The 27,436-nt window shown below is 42.0% G+C and overlaps 1 protein-coding gene across 1 annotated transcript in view; it reads right to left on the bottom strand.

The window, feature by feature from the left end:
• The window catches only part of Sply (Sphingosine-1-phosphate lyase), a 54,567-nt gene that overhangs the window by 24,307 nt on the left and 2,824 nt on the right, over positions 1 to 27,436 (bottom strand). Inside the window, exon 2 of the mRNA XM_067154935.2 lies at positions 1,257 to 1,472. Coding sequence (XP_067011036.1) covers positions 1,257 to 1,472 — 216 coding nt within the window. The remainder of the gene's footprint in view (positions 1 to 1,256; positions 1,473 to 27,436) is intronic.

Below are 27,436 nucleotides of genomic sequence, written 5' to 3'. Positions count from 1 at the left end.
GCAATATGTCACGCGTCTCAAGGAAATGACTGACCACTATGGCTCGACAAGCACAAGCATTATCATCCACAAGTGGCAGCAAATTATTTAACGACAGGTTGGAGGAGGTTGTGTCTATATACCACACCATTCGTGTTCCCCTGGATAGGAATTTGAGTCTTACAACAACCTAACATGATCCCACCCTAAATCAATAAGGAACACCTTGCTACCGATGGTGTTCCATGATAAAGGGCTTGCTCCATCTCTTACCGGATCGTCTCCAGACTATAATGCTCCTGCAGTATGGATACAACCTTATGGTGACCTCATAAGAAAGGCGAGTAAATTTCTACTATTTCTAGTGCCACGAGGTACGAGTTGTTGCCAATCTCACCCTCGGTGCTGTGGGAAATATTCATGTATACGAATCATAAGAACGTTAGCATAATATTAAACATTGATAATATTCTTTCAACACGGCTCAGCGGTAATTTTAAAGGTTCAAATAATTACTCCTCATTTCCCTCCCTCACAGATTATCAGTCAATCTCTGGACAATCAATTTCAATTTTTTGGTAGATTTCAGCAGCAAAATGGCAGATTTAAAAACACGATCTGTGAAAATGTCCAATGAAATCATCGCCAAAAATAATTAGACTGGCTTGCTTAAAATTCTGCTTTCAAATCCAGACGAGTGTGGGAGAAGTATCTAAGAGTATGCCTTTCTTTGGATAAAGTAAAATCAGTTGGACCCTGCCATAGGTTTCAGCACAATTTAAGATAGGGGTTGTGATAGGTAAAAGGCCGTACTTCAGCTAGTCGTTTTGGATGGCTTTTAATCTAGCGGTCTTAAGTCGTGGGGCCTCCTTGTACTGAAATCCGAAACACAGTCCCGAGTTTCCCCTCACGTGATGGTCCAGGTACACTCTCTCGCTCTGTTTCCGCTTACTGCTATTTTTATGATTCTTTAAATACTGTTAAGTCTATTACGAAGCTTTGAATGGTGAGCTGAAGTCACATCAGTTGCACTGTTATAAACAATGTGTAGTCTGTGATAAGGAAAATTTGCATGAGCATATGTTCTAACTTCGTCTGTTAAATTTCTTCTATTGTTGACACTAGGAACATGAAATTTTATAAGTCCCAGGAATCCAGAGTTATCAATTCTACCATTTATAATTGTGCACCGACATGCTACAGCATCATTCTCCTTCAGAATTCTGGGCTGAACAATTTGTAATTTAGAAAAACACAAGATGAGAGCAAGAACTCACCCAGAGTTAAATTCTGTTCTACCTCCTTTAAAATTTCATCATGAGTTCTCCCGGTTTTAGGCAACTCTGTAATGAAAGGTTTTCCCTGACAGCGAGCGATGACATCATCCTCAAACTCCTGGTTTATTTTCTCCATCTCCATATTGATCTTGTTGGCGATGGCCGGTATTCGACGAGCCAACTTGAAGATGGCCTTCTTCCCTCGTGACACAAGACCTGAAACAAAATAAAGCAGACGGATTTCAGCTACAAATATCATTTTCACTAAAGATACAGTCTAGCAGGGAAGTGCAATAATTATAGTTCTTTCAGTACCTACACTTTAAATTTTTGTCTGATAAGTCGTTCTTATCACACATTAGCAATACAAAAGTCGAAAATACGTTGAGTTTAATTTTTGTTTGTCAGTCTTTTTGCGGCAACATCATGGGAAACAACTACACAGAACTTCCTGAAAATCAGTGTTTACGTTCAGGGATACCTAGGCTGTGCACTAGGCTATATATTATTTGGGTATGTATATGGTGATGCACAGTATTATAAAGGAGTCCAAATGATATGAACGTCAAATTTCTCCACGAAAATTAGCTGTATCAAAAAACTGTAATAACACTGTAAAACAAGACAGTACTGAATGTTGCCACAAGCCTGCTATTGTAAGGACGCAGCAGGATGCAGCTACAACACACACTGCAACACATTTTGTAGATAACTGAATTTCCTCTACTCGTCCCACTCCCCGGATCTCAGTTAGTGGTTGTGATTATTATTTTAAGAAGAAGTACAACTGGGCAACCACGCTCTACAGTATTGACACTAATGGTGGTGGTGATTGTTTCAAAGAGGAAGTACAACTGGACAACCATCCTCTAACACTAATCAGAGGGATAAAATGGATGGGATTTGATGCTTTGAAAAAGGAAGGTGTGGGTCATAGGAAGGACACAGGACCATGGAGTTGTGAAAGACTCCCTTAGCCTCGAGTGTTCTTGAAGGGTTGCAAAAGAACAAGAGTTGATCAAGCGAGGTTGGATAAAATGGATGAAAGTGAGGATGCAGACAAATGGAAGCAATGTCAGGACTCAGCTAAGGGCCCTGTGGTTGCCAATCCACACTCCCAAGTTAAAAGCTCCTCGGGCCTATTTTAGGCACCTCCTATGACAGGTAGGTGATACCGTGAATGTTATTCTACAGCCGCCACCCACAGGGGGATAAGACAACTGAAAAACCAGGTTAGGATAGGAAGGAAAGAAATAGGAAAAACAAAACACAGCACAGACACCTCTCAGGCAACAGGTGGACACCTTGTTAGTGTAGCTGTATTCCAAGGCCAATTCAGCATGGGTAACCCTGAGCTGGATGAACGAGCGCACAAGCCCCCAAAGCGACATCAAGGTCTCTGTGTCCCACGAGGGGGTGAACAAGGTAAGTTGGATAGGAGAGTGGAAGTAAGGAGCTTAATACAAGTAAGTGCGAGCAATCTCAGACTCAGCTAAGGGCACAATGGTAATCATCCCACGCTTCTGAAATGTCAGCCCCGTAACTCCGCAATTATGCATTTCCCTGTTAGGGCAACCTTCCTTCTCTCTGTAATATGAGAAATCCATTCTTGAAGTTTTGCCATTGAATTCTGATACATTCTGTCTCTGGTCACCGAAAACCAAATTATGCCTTGAGAAAATAAAGTCTTTGTATCAATGGATGATTACGGAACCCGAACAGATTTTCTCACGCAATTTGCAAGCTCCAGGCCAGTAGAAAAAATACCAAAAGACAGTAATAATATAATAAAATACTACGTGAAACTGAATCATGGTGCGGCAAAGGTAATACCAGGTGGACAAAATAAACCGGGGCTGGAAAATATTTAGAATAGGACTGACGCAGGATGGACCCATGTTAATGAACATCACAGAAGCTGCTGGAAATGGCCTCATCTGAATAAATTAAAAACTGAGCATCCAAAAGTCCTGACTCCACTTCACTCAGGAACCACCGGCAGAACTCGACACCGTGGACGTTTTAACGCATGCACAACAGTAAATTTGTAAGGATACAAATGCAGATTTTTTGATAATATATCCACATGGGGATCTCTAAATTCCCACTTACACAGAAAAACGGCGTTGAGATTTCGTCGGATTTCATTCCAGGCTTTCCTTCACAAGAGCAATGTTTTCTGGTGTGCGAATTCTTTTTGGATAGTTACGGTTTTTATTTACTACAGAGCTTGTTTTGCGCCATTTTGTTACTAAGTTTTGTATTTCAGACTTCACTGAAGGTTTTGCGTAAACACTTCCAATCTTAAACTCTTAGGCAAACAGTTCTGCAGAGGTTTTCCAGGTTTTCGCAAAACAGTCGACAATGAACACGCTGTTTTATCGTGAACACCATTTTGTGTTGCATTCAACACGTTTGCTCCTCTTACTCACTCGTAATGACGCAGCAATATACTCAGGAGATGCGCACGCACAGATATGCGACAGCAACCGATTGGTGCATCAAAATTATGGTTTCCAGCATTTCCTGTGATGGACAGTTCTCCTATTCATTAAGAAGGGTCAGTTCTGCATCAGTCTTATGAATATTTTCCGGGCGAGTTTTATTTTGTCCAACCTGTATAATATAGTGAGCTCGCAGCTACGACAAACGATATGCTGGAAAGGCCGGTCCGCACACAACCACTTGTCTGTGCAAATCAGATTGTTCCAAACAAGGCTGTGCAAACCAAATGTGCCCACATGGCACAGTTTTTATCACCAATTTTGCTCCTTCCGTCATTGGTTACTTAACTTCCTCATCATCATCATCCTAAACCATCTCCAGTTTCCCGGGTGTGGTATATGAGCCTCCGCCATCTCATCCTGTCCTTGTACCATTCTTCCTCCACCAACTTGTCCCAATCATGACCTCTCAGCAGTACATCGTTCTTAACTAAATCTATCCATTTCCTTCGTGGCCTTCCCACGGGTCGTCTTCCTTCTACTTTTCTGTCAAATTCCTTCCTTGCAGTTCTGTTTACTGGCATCCTCTTCATGTGACCAAACCACTTCAGTCTTGATATCTGGATCTTATTGAGAAGAGAATCATTTATTCCTACTTCTCTAATTTTCTCATTCCTAATCTTGTCTTTCCTGGTTTTCTGGATCATAGTGCATAGGAATTTCATTTCAGCTGCCTGAAGTTTGGAATTATCTCTATTGGTCAGTGTTGTGGTTTCGAGACTGTATGTAAGAATTGGTGTATAATAGGACTTGTACAAAGTCATTTTTGTTTTCATGGGTATTTGCTCTTCCCACAGCAGGTGTCTTAGCTGGTGGTAAAAGTGTGTTGCCTTATTGATTCGATTGTTCACCTCATGTTTTCCTAAGTTGTCATTTGATATAACGCTACCCAAGTATTTGAAAACTGGAACGCTGTCCAGTTGGGCTTCATTTAACATGATTTTGGTTCTGCTCCTTCCCCATACACTTTCATCACCACCGTTTTGGTCTTGCTGATGTTTAAACCATATTTCTTAAACTCCTCATTCCAGCTTTGCATTCTCTCTCCCAATTCCTCTTCTAGTCACTCCAGATCGCAACATCATCTGCAAATGTGAAGGCTTTGATATCTCCATATTCTTTCCTTTTAATAGATTTCATTACTACATACATTACAATAATAAATAGAAGTGGTGACAATGAGCTGCCCTGCTGCACTCCTCTCTTTGTTTCAAACCAGTCCGACAAACCACATCCTACTTGAATACAGTTTCTATTCCCACTATACAACATTTTCACTTTGTTTATGAGGCTGTCTCGCACTTGAAGTTCTTTCATGCATTGCTAAATTCTTTCCCTTGGTACACTGTCATACACTTTCTCAATGTCCAAAAATATTAGAAATAAAGGCTTGTTCTTTTCCCAGTATTTTTCCATTAGCATCCTAATTGCAAATATAAGGTCTGTAGTTGACCTTCCTGGTCTGAAACCATACTGCTCTTCTTCCAAAATCTGTTCAACAATATCTCTGATTCTGGTCTCTATTATTTTTTCCAATATTTTCAGGACAAGAGACAGCAGTGTGATACCACGGTAATTAGTACATTTTCGTCGGCTTCCTTTCTTGAACAGAGGTACAATGATGCCCATCTTCCAGTCCTCAGGAATAGCATTTTCCTCCCATATCTTGTTGAGCAGTCTGTAGAGCCACTGGATTCCTGGAATTCCTGCTGCTTTCAGCATATCTGCACTTAGTTCATCTATGCCTACTGTCTTTCCTTTCTTCATGCTCTAGCGCATTTTCAACCCCAAGCCATGTAATTGGTGGTTCAGTTGTGGTTTCTCGACTTTGCTCTCCTCTATCCGCTGTTATGTTTTCTGTATCTCCATTCAGCAGCTTTTTGAAATAGATCTTGAGTTCTTGTTCAATTTCTCCCTCTTCTTGTGCCAGACAGCAAAATTCCTCTACGTCTCAGTCTACATTAGATGCTTCACCTGATCTTCCTCTACTGCATTCAGTCACTTTTGATTAGGGTTTCTTTATTTTCATGTTAAACTCAATTTTTAAAAATCTATCCGTTTAACATGCTGATCCCCCCACCCCAGCCACCCTTCTTTCTTCTACAAATTGCATTACGAATTTAAGACATTGCAAATACCACATGTACGCTGACGACCTTCAACTTTACACAGAATTTACAGCACAAGACCTTCAGGAATATACAGACTTACTAAATACTGACTAACAGGCTGTTAGTGAATGGTCTGCTGCCCACGGCCTGCAACTGAACCCTACAAATTCACAAGTAATCCTTCTTGGCCATCAAAATCAAATGAGAAGTATTAATAAATGTCCATTGCCCAGAGTAATCCTTCAGAATGTTCCAATTCCTTTTGTACCACAAGTGAAGAACCTCGGCATTATCATGGACGAACGCATGACTTGGTCTAGACATATCTTACGTATCTGCCAAAAGGTTTTCTCTGCTCTTCATTCTTTATATATATATATATTTTTCCAATAAAACTTAAGCAGAAATTAATCGAGGCTCTTGTAATGCTACATTACCACTAGCTATTATTATTATGATTATTATTATTATTATTATTATTATTATTATTATTATTATTAGGCCTATTATTATTATTATTATTATTATTATTATTATTATTATTATTATTATTATTATTATTATTATTATTATTTATTATTTATTTTTTGCTTCATTTCCGCCAACTAAGGACCACATCATTTTAACTGTTTCCCTTGAGCTTCAATGTTGGTCCAGTATTCCTTCATTCGTATACGGTGTTGCTCCTTTCGCTCTTCCATCCATGCCTTTCCAGTTTTCATCTTCAGCTTTGGTTGGAAACTCTGATGTTCTTGGAATTTTTTTTCTTAAGTGGGACACGCTCCTGGATATCTTCAAATGAGATCCCAATCTCCTGCAGATCTTTCTGTACCTCACTGAACCATGCCCCCTTTGCCTTTTTCTCTTGGAGGAAAGTGAAAATGCGGTTGGTTATTGTACCGGTTGGTACACCTATATGCCGCACATTTGAATTTTGTGCCTTAAAGTACTTCTCTACTGGAGAAATCCTGAACTTTAACAACTGAACTAACTCTACTGATTATCAGAAGATGTTACTGTGTGTTTTTGATTTTCTTTTGTTTTTCATTGATCAAGAAGTGTGGACATTCTCTAACAGATGTCTCTACCAAAAACTATGATAACGCAATCTAGTGTAAAGGAATGAACCTTCTTGGAGAAATGTTGTATTCATAAGTTTTGTCTTTACTAAATTTTGTTCTGTGGTTTGTGGGTTGGCAATATTAATCCTTTCCTTCTGCCTGTTTTGAATTTAGCCAATCAGTAATTTCTGTAATTAATTTTCCTCCAATCATAGTTTTCTTCTTCGAATTTCCATGTGTAACTCTTAGTCAACCAATAAAAATTGAGTGGGTGTGTCTACTCATTCCTGAAAGGTCTCGAATTTTCCACGAGGGTATAAAACTGCTGATTTTCTTGTCTCCGGGCCACTCGTATAACATCTAACTCAGTGTGTGAATATGTAGCAGGGGGCGGGAAGCACCTCTTTCTTCAAGCAGCAGCTCTTCAACAAGGTAATGGCCCTTTAACATCTTTATTTCTCGCTAGCTCAGCAGTTTAACTCGCGGGGAAGGTTTGAAACCTTTAATATGTAAACTATAAAACATGTAAACCCTTTTCTTGGTAAACTTCATTTTTCTTGAACTTTAATTCGGGGATATTGAGTGCTTTACCCTCTCGAGCTCCCCTTCATTTTTGGAATTTGAGGTGACTACGTTTTCGTAACCGTTTTCCTCTTCCTTTTTAAAGTGTTAAATTTATTTTGCAGACTAGTCACCTCCATAGATTGGGATTAGCCCCTGTATTATCGGCCTAGTGCCACATAGGTTTTAACAAGCTTTAGTGTAGGAGTGCAAATTCTTGCCTCCATTCATCTTTGTGTTTGGGTCATTTAATTAACCTTTAATTTGCTATTCAGGCCTCGTAGGTTGGGTACTAGTTACCCCTGTTTATTTATAAGTATGCCTTAAGGGCAGTCAAGTGTAAAGTTTGTTTATGGCCTTCTGATAGGCTTGAACTATTGAGAGCGGGTCAGCTCTTTCTGGTATTTTGAAAGGTGCCTCTAGGAGGCTTGACATTACGTGGTGGGAGCAAACGCTTCATGTAATTAGGGGTTTTCTGCCCTTTGGTAATTTGTGGTTGTGAGCTGAGGGCTCAGGAATTGTAATTTGGGGCACGAAGCCCAGAACTTGTTCATACCAGAAACTCTTATTTTCGTTTGTAAAAGCATTATTGTACCTGAATTTTCATTGTTATTTCACCTAGTGAAAAGTTGTTAAATATTTCTGTCTGTTGAAAATACAACCTTTATTTAAATTTTAAATTCATCTTTCGGACTTAGACCCATTCCAGCCCGCACCTTCTTTCACCTCTGACTTCCACGGATAACTCCGTAACAGTTATTATTATTATTATTATTATTATTATTATTATTATTATTATTATTATTATTATTATTCTTGTTTCGTATAGGCCAGCTAAGGACCACGACATTCAACTATTGCATTTTGGAATGGGCTTTGATGTTTGCCCAGTAGTTGCGCATCCTCAGGCTGTGTTGCTCCTTCCTCTCCTTTGTCCAAAGGGCGCCAGTCTTCTTTGTTGATAATCTGTCCTGGAACTTCTTATGTTTAAGCATCTTCCTGAGTGCTGTACGATCCTTTAAGATTCCTTCTGTTATTCCCAGTTCCTGTAGATCTTTATTCACTTCCATCAACCATGGTGACTTGGTCTTCCTATTTTGCCAGTAGCTGAGAATCCGGTTGGTCAACCTGGTAGGATGCATCCTGTAGACGTGCCCATAGAATGCTAGGCGTCTCTTCCTTGCTACATTCGTTATTCTTTCACAGTACTTGTAGAGCTCTTGGTTAGGCCGTCTTTTATAACTGTCCCCTTCCTTGACTGGCCCCAGTATCTTCCTCATTATCTTTCTTTCCTGGATTTCAAGTTTTTCCATGAGTCCCTTCCTGTTGAATGTTAGACATTCTGAAGCATATAAGGCTTCAGGGCGGATGACTGTCTGGTAGTGCTTCATCTTAGTATTACGAGAGAGACACTTTTTATTATACGTATTCTTGGTCAGTTGGTAGGCCATTTCAAGCCTGTTAACTCGAGTTGACAAAGCTGTTCCTTCAGAGAGATTGGATTCCAACCATTCTCCCAAGTACTTAAACCTATTGGTTTTCCTGATCTCTCCCTGTTCCAGATGCAACGTACAAGGAGATTCACCGATGTTCGTGATGAATTGTGTTTTTTCGAGAGACACATGTAGCCCAACCTTTGCTGCTTGTTGTCTGAGAACATTTAGTTGTTTCACTGAAGTTTCTATTGAATTAGATATCAGGGCCAGATCATCGGCATACGCCAGACAGTCAACATTGAGCTCATTGCGCTTATGTCCCAAATAAATGCCACTTGGAATCTCCATTCTAGCTAACTCCTTTCGCCACTCTCTTATTACTTTCTCCAAGGCACAGTTAAAGAGGAGAGGGGACAAACCATCTCCCTGTCTCACTCCTGATTTAATTTCAAAACTTTCTGATATGACTCCTCTGAACTTTACTCGTGACCTGGTGTTGCTTAAAGTCTGTTTGATTAGGTTATGGGTCTTCTCATCAAGTCCTAATTCCTGCAAAATCTTCATAAGAGTAGGTCTGTCTACCGAGTCATACGCCTTTGTAAAGTCGACGAAAATGACAACGTATTTCTTACCGGCCATTTTTGCTTGATGTAATACTGATTGCAGATTGAGTATCTGTTCTGTACAAGAGCGTCCTTTTCTAAATCCTGCCTGGTACTCTCCTAATTGTGGGTCTAGTTGAGGTTCGGCTCTATTTAATAAGGCTTTAGAGAAAATTTTGTATGTGACTGGTACCAATGAGATTCCTCGATAATTATTGATGTCAGTCAAGTCTCCTTTCTTGTGCAAGGGATGAATCAGTGCAGTGGTCCAGTCACTAGGTAATGTTTCGGTCTCCCAGATGTTTTGTAGAATTTCTGTCAACTTGCTTACAGTCTTGTCTCCAGCCTGCTTCCATAGTTCGGCTACTATCGAATCTTCTCCGGATGCTTTGTTGTTTTTCAGAGACTGGATGATTTGTATTACTTCTTCTTTGGATGGTGGTTGCGAGTTTGGTTGCTTGATGTTGTCTTGGTAAACAAAAAAGGTATCAGGTGATTCACAATTAAGGAGATCCTCGAAGTACTTGGCGAGAAGGTGGCAATTGTCAGTGTCATTATAGGCTATCTTCCCATCTGGTCCACGGAAATGGAGACTGGGTGGACTGTAGTGACTAACGTTCCGTTTAAAGCCTCTGTAAAAGTTTCTGGTATTGTTCTTCTTGAAGTCATCATCCAACTGTGTCAATTGGTCTTTTGTGAATTGCCGTTTCACTTGTCTGATGATATTGGCAGTTATCTTCCGTTGCTCTATGAACTTCTGTCTGTTTTCTTGTGTCTTCTGTGAGTTCCACTTTAACCAGGCCATCTGCCTCTGCATTACCGCTTCTTCACATCTAGCTGTCCACCAGGCATGCTTCTTCTGTTTTAGTAATGGCGCAGTCTCTGTTGCTACTTTTACTAGATTTTTCCTCAATTCATCCCAATCTCTGCATTCTATTCTTTCCAATTTCTCTGTAAACTGTTTGCAAGTTGCAAGTTTTTCTAAATCAAACTTAGTAAGTTTAACTGACTTGGTTCTTTTAGTGTTCCTAGGTAGAAATTTCAGCTTTATTTTGGAGAGGTAGTGGTCGGAGTCCAAATTCGCTCCTCTTAACACTCTTACATTCTGGATCTCTCTATGGGCTTTCCTTGCAATGGCAACATGATCTATCTGAAATTCCCCTAAGAGGTTGTTGGGTGACGTCCAGGTCTTCTGTTTCCTTGGTAGTTTCTTAAAGGCCGTTGACTTCATTACCAGGATGAAAGCTTTGCAGAGTCCCACTAGACGCTCCCCATTTCTATTTGTTCGTAAGTGAGCTGGGTATTCTCCCACAATGTCTCTAAATTTGCGCTCTTTCCCTAACTGTGCGTTGAAGTCCCCGAGTAGAATGATTGTATGACGCTCTGGGACTTTGCTGATGATGTCCTCTAGTTCTTCCCAAAATTTGTCGGTACTTTCAGGGTTACGTTTATTGTCCTCATTGATAGGTGCGTGAACATTTACTGCAGTGTATATCTTGTTTGTGCACCGGAAGGTTAAAAGGGACACTCGACTATTGGGCGAGTCGAAGTCAATTACCGAGTCCAGTATCTTATGGCTTACAATGAACCCAGTCCCCAGGTGTGGCACATTCTTCATTCTCCTGCGCCCTACCTTTCCCTTAAAAATACGGTACCCCTGCGAATCAAAGGCATTCTCATCTGTATACCTGGTTTCCTGTATTGCTGTGAGTAGTATCTTGTGGTGAGTCAAAGTATCAGTTAAATGCTTCAGTTTGGCTAGCTTAAGTAGTGAGTTGATGTTCAATGTGGCGAAATAGTTATGTTCCTTATATCGGATCTTATTGCTAGTAGTTCCAGGACGCTCCGACTCGTCCTCAAAGCATGTTGGTGTGGGCTCCCCAGAATCCGAAGGCCTACTAACACCGCCAAAGGCGGAGGTGGATTTGATACCACCTGGGGTAGTTACTTCCGTGAGTTTGTCCTCCATGCTTTAGTTGAAAATTGTCTTAGGAGACCAGAGGTTAAACCCCCTGATCGAGATACTACCGAGGTTGTGAGCTCCGGTAGGTTTATTTAGGGTTTTCTCCCTATTATTATTATTATTATTATTGTACCGGGTGGTACACCTCCACGCCGCTAATTTAAATGCGCGCCAGTTAAAACTCCTCTGCTGGAGGAAGTCTGAATTTTATTGACGTTATTAATTTTCTACCTTCTCAGAAGATGTCACTACCTGTAAATTTTGGAGTTTTAGAACTGTGTCACTTTTGATGTGTTTTTGTTTCGCTTGAAGTAAGAAGTGTGAACTTTCTCTTCTAGAGGACACTACTGAAGATCTACAATAGTGCAACCTAGTGCGGAGTCAAAGAACTATTTTGTTGGAGAAAATTTAATTTCAGGAGTTTGTTCTTTGTTAAATTTCTTTCTATCATTGTTTAAGTTGGCAATATTTACCCCTTTCTTCCCCTTGTTATGAATGTATCCAATCCCGAATTTCTTCAATTAATTTCTATCCAATCAGATGTATCTTCCCCCAACTTGAATCTGTTGCGGGGTCCTACCCAATAAAATCTTTGTGGGAGGGTGTTTTCTTTCCCCTAACGCCTAGAACTTTCTGCGAGAGTATTTAAACTGCTGATTTTAGGGTCTCCGGGCCACTTCTGTTCCATCTTTCAGTGTATTAAGTACATAGCAGGAGGCGGGAAGCGCCTCTTTCCTCGGCAGCGGTCAACAATAAGGTAATGGCCGATTAATAAATTTTTTCTTTGCCAGCTCAGCAGTTTAACTTTCGGGGCAGGTTCTAAGCGTTCCCCTATGTAACCTTTTCCTAAAATGTAACTTCTCTTTTCTTCTATTCTCTTGTAAAGCGACATACTGGGATAGAGAGTGTTAACCCTCTCGAGCTCCCACTCACATTGTTTGAGGTGAACTTATTTTTCGCAACCTATTCTTCAGTAATGTAAGTTAGTAATTTCTTAAGTCACCTCTGTAGTATGGGATTAGCCCTTGCATCAGTGGCCTTAGAGCCAAAATAGGTCTTAAAGACAAAGTGTATTAGGAGTGCAAGTTCGCCTCCTCTCAAATTGTGATTTTAGAGGTCATGTATTAACTTTCTTGTCATTTAACAGACCTCAGTAGATTGGGTATTTTGCCCCTGTGTATATGTCCTTTGAGGACGGCTTAAAGGTGGAGTTCGGAGTGGCCTATGATAGGCTTGTATTTTAAGGGGAAGTTGCCCTTTTTGAAAATTGTGTTTCTGCCTCAAGGAGGCTTTTGGATGTAATTGGAAGCCGGTGTTTCTGGCATGTTTGGGGGTTTTCGGCCCCTTTGTTGTATGGTGTTCATTGTAAGGTTGGGCTCATTGCTCAAGAATTATGTTTCTGACTTTTGAAGCCCCAAATGGGGTACCTATGTAAATGTATTTGTCAATCGTGTTTCGGCTACTAAGTACCTGTTCTTTTTGTTGTTACCTAATTTTGAAAAGAAAATATAACCTTGTTAAATTTTAATATTAATTTCACTTTAGTAGCTTGAGACCCCTTCACCACCCAGCACCTTCTTTCATGCATAACTACCACCAAAACACGGTAACAAGTGGTAGCAGAGCGTGGTTGAATGGGTCTCAATTTAGCCCCTTTTGACGGCTAAACTCTGTTTTGATCCGAACTCTAACCATTTTCTCAGTTGCTGGAAATTTTTTATTGAGGTTTTTCAAAATTTTTCTGTTATCATGCCCGGCCCTCGCGATGTTCTCCTCCTTAACTACTTGCGCAAAGAGGAGTTGATCTACGAATTAACTATTAGAAACGTGCAATCTGGAGGCACGGTTGCTATCGACACTAACAAGCTTAGAGACTCCCTTGATTTGCCCATTTCCATCCCCAATTTGGGAGAGAAAGAAATTGATGACTCTCTTTCCACGATCGTCGAGAACATTACTGGGCTAGCATCGGTCGTTAGTTTTTTTGATGAAAATGATCCGTCTCCTAATCAAATTAAGCGTGTGCAAGGCAGGCTATATCATTTTTCAAATAGAGTTAATGATCTGTTGTCTCTAAAGGTGAATGACGTTCAGAGGAAGGAAGCTAATACGCTCCTTGAAACTATTTCTGAATTGTCTAGTAAAGTCACTCAATTGTTAACTGGGGAAATTCCTCCCAAATCTGATCAACCCACCATAGCGAATGTAGGTAGCGAGGAAGAGTCTCCTAAGGGAGAAGTAAATAGGAAAACCCCCACTGCTCAAACTATCTCTGCCCCATTGGACAACGAGTCTGAACGCCGTGCATCGTTGAGTAACATCCGTTCTGAATTAACTTCTTTGCCCCTGAAACCTCTACCTACTATGTCACCCGGGTTTAGCAGCTTGCCTCATCCATTGGCAATGTTGCTAAGAGGTATCTCTAAGTTTTCTGTCAACAACACCAGTGAAGTTATTTCATTTTTAAGATTTTTAGTTGAATTTCAGGATCACGCCCTTGTGTTTTCTCTTTCCCCTTGTCAAATTTTACAAATAATCTATCCTTATGCTATTGGTGTTCTCTCAGATAAAATAGTAAGAGCTATTGCTGAACAGTCATCTATTGAAGATTTTCACGCACACTTGCTTGCAAATTTCATTCCTGCCCGCGCGAGGTCATCTCTGATTCAGAAATACTATTATAGGGTACAGCGCTTGGATGAAAACTTGGCTGATTTCATACAGGACATTAAGTTTTATACTAGGGTGTTTGCCCTTCATTTTCCTGAAGATCAGATTGTGCAGGCTATTGTAGAGGGAATTTCACCTCCCTATAGGTCATATTTGTGTTTCGCGGCGTGCCCGCAAACCTTCTCGGAACTTGAAGCATTGGCCGTCTCGGCGGAAGGAGTTAGATACGCCGATTCTTTGCGTGTCGCGAAAGAACCCCCGCCTTCCTTTGGTAACACTCGGCCTCCACCTCGCCGACCAGTCAATCCCCGTAAATGTTATGCTTGCGGGGCGCCTGACCATCTGCGCAATAAGTGTCCTCTGATCAAGTCTAGTAGGGCAAATAATGGAGCTGGTTCATCACAAGGCTGTTTTAAATGTGGAGCTTTCTCACATATCGCCAAGAATTGCCCCAATTCGAATAGCACCCCCTCCTGCTCAACTTCTGGGGTAACTTCTAACAAGAATCAAAAGTGACTAGTGGCTTCGGCTGAGTCAACTAATTCATCTTCCCGAGGCTCAGCCCCTGGTAAGCAGATCGAAAATTCTGGGAACGTTCAATCTGCTAATCTGTCCTTTGAATGCCCCAAAGAGTGTCTTAAGATTGCGGCGGATACCCCCGCACATGTTCCTTTCCTTAAGATTGAGGTAAATAACGAACCTATAACAGCTCTATTAGATTCAGGCAGTGTTTGTTCCATTATTTCGGCTGAATGGTACTCGAAATTGAAGTCTGTTTGTAACCTACCTGTCTATGACTCTTCTCCTGTGAAATGTGTTTCTGCTAATACATCTCCATTAGAAATTCTAGGTTCCTTACTGGTCAAAATTCGTATTTTTAAATTTACATGGAAAATTAAATTGTTTGTGGCCAAGCAATTGTCTTGCCCCATTATATTGGGAGCTGACTTTATTTCTCACACTGGTCTTGTGCTCGATCTCCAGTCTAGGTCGTGCACATTCAAATTTGCTTCTAGTTGTAAAATTCCACTATTAAAGTGTAATTCTGTGTCATGTTCTTCTATTTCGCCTACCCAGGATGAGATGTTGTTAGACCTTAGACATCTACCTGAGGAGCAGGCTGATAGTATTCGCAAACTGTGTCAGTCGTTTCCCGAGGTATTCTCTGATACTCTTGGCGTTACTGACCTGATCGAATACAAAATTGAGGTCACGGATTCGATTCCTGTCCGTTTTCCACCGTATAGGCTATCTCCACCTAAAATGAAGGCTCTGAAAGAAATCATCGATCAGATGTTGAAGGATGGTATTATTAGGCCCTCTAAGTCAGCGTATTCTTCACCTATTTTTCTAGTCCCGAAACCCCAAGGGGGCTTCAGGCCTGTAATTGATTACAGGGCTCTCAATCGGAAGGTGGTGTTACAATCTGTGCCCCTTCCCGACCTTCATTCTTGCTTTTCATGGTTTCGTAAGGCCAAGTTCTTTACTATCTTGGACTTGAATCAGGCCTATAATCAAATTCCCCTTGCTGAAGAGTCTAAACACCTTACAGCGTTTGCCACGGACTGGAATTTATATGAATACAACCGCGTACCTTTCGGGCTCCCCACGGGGGCAGCTGTGCTCACTAGGCTACTAGATAGGGTCTTCTCCGACATCAAATTCGAGTACTTATATCACTACTTAGATGATGTCGTCGTATTTTCAGAGACTTTTGAAGAACATCTAGATCATCTGCGAGAAGTTCTGAATCGCCTTCGTAAGGCTGGGTTAACTGTCAAGTTGTCCAAGGTCGCTTTTGCTAAGCCCTCTATGTCATTCCTAGGGCATATTGTGTCACCTGATGGTGTAGCAGTCGATCATTCTAGAACACAGGCCATCCGTGATTTTAAACCTCCCAAGGACATTAAAGGTATCGCCAGGTTCATTGGTATGGTGAATTTCTTCAGAAAGTTCATTCCTAACTTTGCTAATAGAGCGGCGCCATTGAACCTTCTTCGTAGGAAAGGCATCAAATTCGAGTGGGGACCTTCTCAACAAGCCGCTTTTGAAGATCTGAAATTAGCTCTCTGTAATGCCCCTGTCCTTGCTATGCCTGATTTCTCAAAGAAATTCATCGTCCAAACGGACGCGTCGTCGTCGGCGGTAGCGGCAGTCCTTCTTCAAGAGACTGAACTAGGGAGGCGACCCATCGCCTATGCATCTAGGACTCTATCGGCTCAAGAAGCCAAGTATTCCATCTATGAGCTCGAAGGTTTGGCAGTCTTATTCGCCTTAGAAAAGTTCCGTCTCTATCTGGAACACGTCAAATTCGACCTGGAGACAGATAATCAAGCATTAAGCTGGGTCTTAGGTAGACCGCGTCGTACTGGTCGTATAGCCCGTTGGGCCATCCGTATTTCTGCCTTCCAATTCAATGTCAGGCATATCCGAGGTACCGAAAATGTTGTCGCTGATGGACTCAGCCGTATGTTTTCAGACGACGTTGAGAAGCATGAACAGGTCGACAGTCCATCACCTCCCGAGTCCATGCTATCTGAGGTTAATGCCATCCTAACAGATGTTCCCATGCTGTTTAGGGATATCGAGAAATACCAACGTGAAGATCCGACGCTGGCTCCGATAATGGAAACCCTTTCTTCTGGGGAACATGTTGTCCCTTATGTTCTGAGGAATGGTGTTCTATGTTGCCCATCGAGGCATGATAGGATGATGAAAGTTGTCGTTCCAGCTGTTCTTGTACCTATGATCTTCAAGTATTATCATGAGACCCCATTAGGAGGGCATCTTGGTATCTTTAAAACTCGTGAAAAGATTCGTGATATGTTCATCTGGAAAGGTATGGACGGTGAAATCCGTGAATTAGTAAAGGCATGTAAATCCTGTTTGCTTAGTAAACCGACCATGTCCACTAAGGTAGGTCTTTTGTCTTCTCATCAAGCGTCGCGCCCCATGGAGCGCCTGTATATTGATTATGTGGGACCCTTCCCCCAGTCAAAGGGGAATGCCAACAAGTTCATCTTTGTATGTGTAGATGGTTTTACTAGATTTTCCTGGTTATTTCCGACTAAGCTGGCTACCGCTCAGTCCACCATTTCTTGTCTTAATACTATCTTTGCTTCTTTTGGTCCTTGTCAATACATAGTTTCCGATAATGCTAAGGCTTTTACATCTAATTTATTTCGTAAATTCTGTTTTGACTTATCCATCTCTCATGTAACTACTTCTGCTTATTACCCTCAACCATCTCTGGCTGAACGGGTTAACCGTAATCTCAGGTCAGCACTCATTGCCTATCATCATGAAGATCCTTCCAGGTGGGACACGTCCCTGCATTGGATAGCTTTTGCTTTGAATTCGGCGGTTCATGAATCTCACAAGTTCACTCCAGCTTCTTTAATGTTCAAGTTTGTTCCCAACTCGCCGCTCTCTAACCTCTGGTCTCTGAATGACATTCTACCCGAGAGAATAGATCCGGACAACATTAAAGATCTTTGGAAGAAGGCTAAAGCCAATCTTAAAGTGTCTCATGAAAAGGTTAGGGAAAGGTATGATCGTGGACGGAGACCAACCCCTTTGAAGGTAGGTGACCAGGTTATGGTCAAAAATTTTGTTCCCGCGGGCAAGCTTGCCCCCAGATTTCATGGGCCTTGTATCATTCTCGATTTTCTTACGCCGGTTACCTTATTGTTAAGTAATCCAGCCACCGAGAGGATATTTAGGGTTCACCTGTCCCAGGTGAAACCGGTGTAATTTTGTGTTAACTTGCTTCATATTATTTTGAAAGGATATGAAGGTTATATTTTTTTTTGAGTTTCACTTTTATGGCATTCTGCCCTTTCTATAATATTTTGGTTTTAGATGTAAGCCTTTTGTAAAACCCGCCCCGATCCGTTAAACTGCCATCCTGTTCTTGCCACGGCCATTACCACGCTCCCGTCTCCTGCTCCACCTTACACTGTGGCTTCATAAGATTAAATGCCATGGATATCTACACGCCGCTGGCCCCTCAACCTCTCCATAATGCCTGTGCCTTCAAAAAGACGATGGTCCAACACAATTCTGCCGCCTAGCTTTAATGTTTCAGTGCCCCCGCAGCCGCGCAGCGCCGTGCAGCAACTGGGGAGGGGGATGGGCCCCCTCCTCTCCAGCGAGGACGACATGTGCACGGCGAGCCGGAACTCTCCTCCCGGCCAAGGCTGATGTGCGGCGCACGACCTGCTACTGGCCCGCAGCCTGTATATGTTCACCGCGGGCGCGGCGTGTTTCAACACTCTGCTCCCCTCATAGTGCGGGCGAGCGGTATCTCAGGGTACTTGAGGGGTCCGAGCGGCCTCCTTTGGACGCAAGCTGCAACGGCCGGTCTGGCCATCCAACTTAGCCTACATCAACTACATGGACAGTTACTATAAGAGATGACTACACTGGGGAATTCAACAACAAATTTGGTGGACATTGCAAAATTTTTCATCACCTTTTAAAAGATTATCTTCAGAAACTCGCCTTCTACAAACATAAATACCTTACGTTACCAATTACAACAAAAATTTTGGAACTGAATTAAGAAATTTCTCAAATACTTCTGCAAGTTATCTTAATATCAACATCAAAACTTGGAACTTATTTTCAAACAAAAGTTTATGTTCTTCTGTGTTACCCCGTGGAGGAACCTTTGGGGGGGGGAGGTTTGTACCGGGTGGTACACCTCCATGCCGCTAATTTAAATGCGCGCCAGTTAAAACTCCTCTGCTGGAGGAAGTCTGAATTTTATTGACGTTATTAATTTTCTACCTTCTCAGAAGATGTCACTACCTGTAAATTTTGGAGTTTTAGAACTGTGTCACTTTTGATGTGTTTTTGTTTCGCTTGAAGTAAGAAGTGTGAACTTTCTCTTCTAGAGGACACTACTGAAGATCTACAATAGTGCAACCTAGTGCGGAGTCAAAGAACTATTTTGTTGGAGAAAATTTAATTTCAGGAGTTTGTTCTTTGTTAAATTTCTTTCTATCATTGTTTAAGTTGGCAATATTTACCCCTTTCTTCCCCTTGTTATGAATGTATCCAACCCCGAATTTCTTCAATTAATTTCTATCCAATCAGATGTATCTTCCCCCAACTTGAATCTGTTGCGGGGTCCTACCCAATAAAATCTTTGTGGGAGGGTGTTTTCTTTCCCCTAACGCCTAGAACTTTCTGCGAGAGTATTTAAACTGCTGATTTTAGGGTCTCCGGGCCACTTCTGTTCCATCTTTCAGTGTATTAAGTACATAGCAGGAGGCGGGAAGCGCCTCTTTCCTCGGCAGCGGTCAACAATAAGGTAATGGCCGATTAATAAATTTTTTCTTTGCCAGCTCAGCAGTTTAACTTTCGGGGCAGGTTCTAAGCGTTCCCCTATGTAACCTTTTCCTAAAATGTAACTTCTCTTTTCTTCTATTCTCTTGTAAAGCGACATACTGGGATAGAGAGTGTTAACCCTCTCGAGCTCCCACTCACATTGTTTGAGGTGAACTTATTTTTCGCAACCTATTCTTCAGTAATGTAAGTTAGTAATTTCTTAAGTCACCTCTGTAGTATGGGATTAGCCCTCGCATCAGTGGCCTTAGAGCCAAAATAGGTCTTAAAGACAAAGTGTATTAGGAGTGCAAGTTCGCCTCCTCTCAAATTGTGATTTTAGAGGTCATGTATTAACTTTCTTGTCATTTAACAGACCTCAGTAGATTGGGTATTTTGCCCCTGTGTATATGTCCTTTGAGGACGGCTTAAAGGTGGAGTTCGGAGTGGCCTATGATAGGCTTGTATTTTAAGGGGAAGTTGCCCTTTTTGAAAATTGTGTTTCTGCCTCAAGGAGGCTTTTGGATGTAATTGGAAGCCGGTGTTTCTGGCATGTTTGGGGGTTTTCGGCCCCTTTGTTGTATGGTGTTCATTGTAAGGTTGGGCTCATTGCTCAAGAATTATGTTTCTGACTTTTGAAGCCCCAAATGGGGTACCTATGTAAATGTATTTGTCAATCGTGTTTCGGCTACTAAGTACCTGTTCTTTTTGTTGTTACCTAATTTTGAAAAGAAAATATAACCTTGTTAAATTTTAATATTAATTTCACTTTAGTAGCTTGAGACCCCTTCACCACCCAGCACCTTCTTTCATGCATAACTACCACCAAAACACGGTAACAATTATTATTATTATTATTATTATTATTATTATTACTGTAAGTATGTATATCTCAATGGGGTGGAATTGTATTTCTGTTATAAAATATTTCGATTGCGATTAATTGTGCTATATTTAGTATTAATTACGGTACGGTAGTGGTAACTTTGATTCTATGTACAATAATTGGTTTAGTGTAAGAGAAGGCCTAATGGCCTTAACTACGCCAATAAAGACATTATCTATCTATCTACGTCGTACCAACACAGATAGGTCTTATGGCGACGATGAGACAGGAAAGGCCAAGGAATGGGAAGGAAACGGCCATGGCCTTAAGGTACAGTCCCAGCATTTTCCTGGAGTGAAAATGGGGAAACCACGGAAAACCATCTTCAGGACTACCGACAGTGCGGTTCGAACCCACTATCTCCCGAATACTGGATACTCACCGGCGATTGCAGCTACCGAGCTCGGTCGGATAAGATTGTTATATCTGGAACTATTAACATTAAGTTAACGAAACCTAGAGTATTCACTTGCTAATGTGTCACCACTGCGTGGTGGAAGATCATGTTGAAAGGGGCCTCTTTAAGAGTACCAGTTAATGTAGGCCTACTGGTATGCAACGCTTTCATTTCAACACTGCTGAATATTAACAACTGCCCCGGGGTTCGATCTTGTAACATTGCAGCATGAAAGATAACCGCACAAGAAGGAATGGTGGCGGAGCAAACCCAAGAGAGACCACGGAGAACGCAGTACACTTCCGGTTTGCCATTTCTCTTACTAATTGGCTGTGTTTATAGCACTTAACGCCATTTAAGGCGAATGGCATTTAACCTGTTAAAGAACAGAGTACAGAACGAATCAAGTGTTAACGTAATACATGGAGTGGTTGTGATGGTTATTTTTAATTGTAAATGATTACTATCCCTGGCCTGTGGACTGGGTGTTTGTGTCGTCCTTAACGTTCCTTTCCTCACATTTAACACTTTACACTTCCGCAATTTCCAAATACACGCAGATTCCTAACATATGGTGCAACTAGGGGCAAAAGATCTTTCTAGGTCGACGCCCCGAACAAATAGGATTTAAAGAAAAGACTCAGACGGCTGAGGCGTTGGCTTTCCGACCCCAGCTTGGCAAGTTCGATCCTGGCTCAGCTCCGTGGTATTTGAAAATGCTTAAATACGTCAGCCTCGTGTCGGTAGATTTACTGGCACTTCAAAGAAGTCCGGGACTAAATTCCGGCACCTCGGCTTCTCCGAAAGTCGTAAAAGTAGTTGGTGGGACGTAATGCAATTAACATGATTACTTATTTATTTTCTTCTGCCGTTTTTCCCACAGCTGTGGTGTCGCGGGCGCGAATTGTGTAGCACACGTGGATTGGCCTTTTGTTTATGGCCCGATGCTTTTCGTGACGTATCCCCTATCTCCAGGGATGAATCCACTATTGCGCGTTTCTGTGGTGATTCGTAGTGTGGTATATTTTCTGAATATGATGAGGAGAATGTTGGGACAAACACCCAGTACCCGTGACCGAAGAATTGATCAGACAGGATTAGAATCGAACACGGGACCCGCTGAATTGAAGGCCTCAACGCTGACCACTCAGCCAAGGAGTCTGGCGATTCTCCATTAACGCTAGTCAGAGGAAATATTCTTTTGTTGGGGGCGAGGAACCGGAGAGTTCCAGAACGAAAGTATGCCCTTTTACCCATCTGTTTCCATGGAGTACCCGATAGGTCGGAAAATCTCAATTCATGCACTGGCGGGGGGAAAGCAATCTGAGTTGGAGGCAAAATTACCTTCAAGCCAGAGGAGAAACCCCCTCTTCGCTATTAATTCAGAATAAAATAAATTATTTAGTGAAGGTGGAGAGGAAGGAGTTTCCTTAACAACAGGCGCTTTTCTGGGTGTAATTTTGATTTATTTAGTGGATTTGTGGTGCGATAATTTAGAATAGTTCGAAATGGCGATTCTAGACCAGGTCATAAAAGAGCCAAGGGCAGCAGTGTTTTTAACGAGTGTTCGGCTTCTTGGCAATCCTTCGAAGAATGAAGGCAGCGGCAAATTAAAGGAGAGGAAGTGGACCACTTGTTATGCGAGACAACTGGGTGATGAACACGGTCAGTCGGGCAACCAAGCGCGAGAAAATTCGTAAAACGCCGATAAGAACAGATGACAATTTCTGGAAATTGTGTTTAATGCTCGGTGTGCTGCTCTATTTTTAACAAATACAAAAATTACCGATGATCGGCGCTATAACAGTTCCCGGGAAGCCGTGGTATTAAAAAAAGTTTTTTGAATTTTTATTTTAAGAACTTACTAATGATCACATTGACTGCATTCGCACACGAAATACAGCGCCAACTCAAGGCCTTATGGTTTCTTTTTTCTGAATGTGAACTGTATTAGTCAGGTCCTCTACCTGGCTAGTGGAAAGCCTCCGTGGCTCAGGCGGCAGCGCGCCGGCCTCTCACCGCTGGATACCGTGGTTCACCGCCTCGGCCAGGCAGCCCCTAAGCAGAAGTACCAGCTTGACAATACTGAATTGGATTGACGACTGCATCACATGATACTATTCCAGACTTCTTTATAAATTTCTGGAAAGAGTTTCAGCTGCCTGTGAAAAGCTTCGATAAAACTGTCATTGCTGCGATTCGAGGATCTGTGAACATACTCCCATCTCTTTTATATGACAAAATCCATACCGTACCTATATATGCAGTGTATTACATTGCCAGTTTGGCAACCCGTTCATGCGGAAAATTATTTTTAAAAGGATGGCCAGTGGGTGACTTTATCAAACACGATTAGAGATACGAGAGACCATGGTCCAATGCCATCATTATAAGTATTTTCACCTGATAGTCTTCTGGATGACATAACGACGTTTCTATGGTATTATAATCCCAGTACATCAGTCCCTATGTGATTGTTTGTGAAACTGATTTACTTTGAACCCTGAACCGCTATCCAAGGACAACACTCCATATCTCTGATTACTCATCAAATCTGGGCCACTGAATCGAACTAATCGACAAGATAGGCATCATGATAAAGATTGATGTTTATTTAAAGTCTTCCTCCAACTGCATGGTCGTTCTACTTAAAGGGGAGTACAAACCTACTGGAATTTCTCTGTCGTTTTTTGAATCATCTACCTTATCTACCGTATACTACAGAGAGAATCACCTGACTCAGAATCCAGCTAAAACGCAAACCTATGCCCTTCATCTTAAGAATGAGCATGCAGTTAGAACCTTGCAAATGACATGGGACCGAGTTCGATAGCTGCAGTCGCTTAAGTGCGGCCAGTATCCAGTATTCGGGAGATAGTAGGTTCGAACCCCACTGTCGGCAGCCCTGAAAATGGTTTACCGTGGTTTCCCATTTTCACACCAGGCAAATGCTGGGGCTGTACCTTAATTAAGGCCACGGCCGCTTCCTTCCCATTTCCTGTGCCATCGTCGCCATAAGACCTATCCGTGTCGGTGCGACGTAAAGCAAAAAACGCGGGAAGGAAACCCTCTTGAACACTGTCCGACTCTGGAATAACTCCGGGCCGTGTGCAATCAAACAAGTGGCTGCCAGAAACAAAACAATGCGAAAGCTCACGGGTACAACATTGTGTACTATACGCGAACTTTTTCTTGAGCCCGATTTTTACGGGATGAGGGGTAAGGAGGGAGCACTGAAGGTTCCGGTTATACTGCCAACTGGATGGAAATGAAATCTAAATTGAATCGATAATATGACCGATCGATATGAATTTTCTAAACATTTATTACCTTACGCCAACAACTCTGTCACACATACATTTAACATTATATAACATTTCTCGATGCGAATCTTGTTCCTAGCATGAATTTATAGTTTGGCTTTGCTGTGTAAACAACATCAGTACTAGTTCGTAAAGTGTACGCCAGATGTCATATAGCGATGCATAGTTTGTGTTTCAAAGGTTGCCAATATGGATGTCGAAGATAACCGAGGTCTACCGATTCAGCACTAGAGAGCTCAGGGCTCAAGAAACGGTTCGCGTATAGTACAATGCGGACAAGAGCGCTCGCAATTCCGCTGCCGGGTATGTTTATTCGGTTAGATCATGCGAGATTACTGACGAAAATGACTGAACTAGACAAAGGAGTGGTTAAATGAAAATCCACAGCCTGTTTCCAGTCATTCGACCAGGTCAGGAATGAAATGAATGAAGCCCCCATCTAGCGGCGAGGATAGGAATTGTACCGGCTGCCGAAGCATGTCGCACTCCTCTTGGGGTAATGATTAATGAATGACAGATGAAATGAAATTGGAGCGTGTTGCTTGAATGAAAGACAGGTAAAACCGGAGAAAAACCTGTCCCGCCTCCACTTTGTCTAGCACAAATTTCACATGGAGTGACCGGGATTTGAACCACGGACACAGCCTGAGCCACGGAGGCTCCCAAAGGAGTGTAGTTAAATTTCTAGAAAATAGAACACAGAGAATTAGAGTACCGGTAGGCAGGGGCGGTGCGTGGTATTGTTGTAGGGTTGCACAGCTCCCAATAATTTTGCACTTCATTTGTCGCCTTTTCTTCGAAAGTTTTAGTTTAATAAACCTAACATGTTTTCGAGAACATGTTAAAATCAACCATCCTCGGTCGTTCGCTGTCCTAATGCTTCATCACAGACCAACAAACGTTGCTGACTTTGAATTGAACTCAGGGGGTGTGCTCTCCTACGGCAACTCCCTAGCAGACAGCGCGGTGCAGTTTACTTCAGCAGGGACGAGCCTATAAGCCTGTATAGCATCAGGTAGCAAGGTCGCCAGTATCAGTCTCAACGAGTTGCACGAGACTAGCAAGGCCCCTACCGAGAAACGTTACCAATTGTCCCCGTTAGATTGTGCCACTCTGCGGAGATTACTTCATTCCTACCTTCTCTCCTCTCGCAAAGGCATTTAATTTCCATTTTTTAAATTTACAAATTTCATTTACGTTGCACCGACGCAGATAGGTCTTACGGCGACGATGGGATCGGAAAGGGCTAAGAGTTGGAAGGAAGCGACCATGGTTTTAATTAAGGCACAGCCACAGCATTTGCCTGGTGTGAAAGTGGGGAAACTGCAGAAAACCATCTTCAGGGCTACCGACAGTGGTGTTTGAACCCACTTTACCCTGAATGCAAGCTCACAGCTACACAACCCTAACCGCATGGCCAACTTGCTAGGTAATTTCTTTTCCACGCCCTACTAGACCACCCACAATATTACAATAATCTTGCTTCAATGAAAAACAGGACGACAAATTTTCAATTCATGTGAGGCAAAGGTAACTGTGCCAGGCTGAGTGGCTCAGACAGTTGAAGCGCTGACCTTCTGACCCCTATGTGGCAGGTTCGATCCTGGCTCAGCCCGGTGGTATTTGAACGTGCTCAAATACGGCAGCCTCGTCTCAGTAGATTAACTGGCATGTAAAAGAACTCCAGCATCTCGGCATCTCTGAAAACCCTAAAAAGCCGTTAGTGGGAAGTAAAGCAAATAACAGTATTATTAAGAGTAACTGTACTTAAAGTGTATAATTAGTCTCTTATTTCCTGGGTTGTAATTGCCATATATATTACAGTTCTAGTAGGAATATAGTTAATTAGTTAACGATAATAGAGATCCTTGTTATTTCTGTAAGCTATAAAAATGTGACACTGAAAATGCTGGTGGAACATCCAGCTTCAGATACCACCAGCCGCCACTGCCGGTAGGCGAAGTGTTATCTGATCATGTAATGACTAAGAGGGGTTCCCTCAGGGTTCTATGATAGGGCCTTTGTTTTCTTCTATATATAAATGATACAAGTAAAGGACTGAAATCACAGATAAGGATATCTGCGGATGATGTTATGCTGTATAGAGTAGTAAATTGGAACTTTTTAGGAAGTACAAGCATTCAAATGAAAATAATTTAACTAGGCTATATAGCATCTTAACTAGAAACCTGAATCTAAATTTTACCAGAAAAATGCCACAACTTAAATATTTCCAAACAGATAAAACTGAATTTTAAATGTTTCTCTTAGGCTTTCAAATGATATAATAAAAAATATTTAAATCACTGTAAAGAAAAGTAAAATGATATATTTTGCCAACGTAAACAATGTTTTCTCGGTATTTTGAATGTTTCAGCAGTTTGTCCTGGCACCATTCCTGTCCACTTTGCACAACACTGTATGTGCATTTTTTTTTTTTCGCCCTTGTGGTTTAACGTCGCACTAACACATGGAAAGTTTTCAGTGACGCAAGGATGGGAAAAAGCTAGGAATGGCAAGGTAGCAGCCCCAGCAATTGCCTGGTGGAAAAATGTGAAATCGCAGATAAGCATCTACAGGGCTGCTGGCGGTAGAGTTCAAAATCCGCCATCTCCCGAATGAAAGTTTTTTTTTGCAAGATGCTTTACGTCGCACCAACACAAATAGGTCTTATGGCAACAGTGGAAGAGGAAAGGGCTAGGAGTGGGAAGGAAGTGCCCATGGCCTTAATTAAGGTACAGCCCCAGCATTTGCTTGGTGTGAAAATGGGAAACCACGGAAAACCATCTTCAGGGCTGCCGACAGTGGCGTTCGAACCCACTATCTCCCGAATACTGGATACTGGCAGCACTTAAGCGACTGCAGCTATCGAGCTCGGTCCCGAACGAAAGTTCACAGCTGCGCAACACTAACTGTACGACCAACTCGTTCAGCTGCGATTTGTTTTGGAGGCATGTGAGCCTCCCTCATACCAACAATCTGACCTTTGTTGAGTTGTGAAAGCACTGGAGTACTCGTCCACCAAATAAGGCAGAGAATACGCTGTAGTAAACCCCTTCTTCCCTACAGTACTCCGATGACCCTGCAATTGTCTACAATGATTTATTATCATCCTGCACCCTGTGGCAGCCCAGATTAACAGTACTTGCAACAGGGTTCTTGATATTCAACTTAACCTGACCATGTGCATTATCATCACTCTTATCCACACAGCACCCCCTTGTGAATATGCTCTCATAAGAATAACTGCTGACGCTAAGCTTTCCGTTTAGGAAAACATCCCTATCACCAGTACAAACAGGTTTTGATCCCGCAGCCCTCCATTACAAACTGTT

The sequence above is a fragment of the Anabrus simplex genome, chromosome 10 (genome assembly GCF_040414725.1).
Source record: "Anabrus simplex isolate iqAnaSimp1 chromosome 10, ASM4041472v1, whole genome shotgun sequence".
Classification (NCBI taxonomy): domain Eukaryota; kingdom Metazoa; phylum Arthropoda; class Insecta; order Orthoptera; family Tettigoniidae; genus Anabrus; species Anabrus simplex.
Note: the sequence above shows the minus strand (reverse complement) of the source record. Positions and strands in the feature narration are given on the sequence as shown.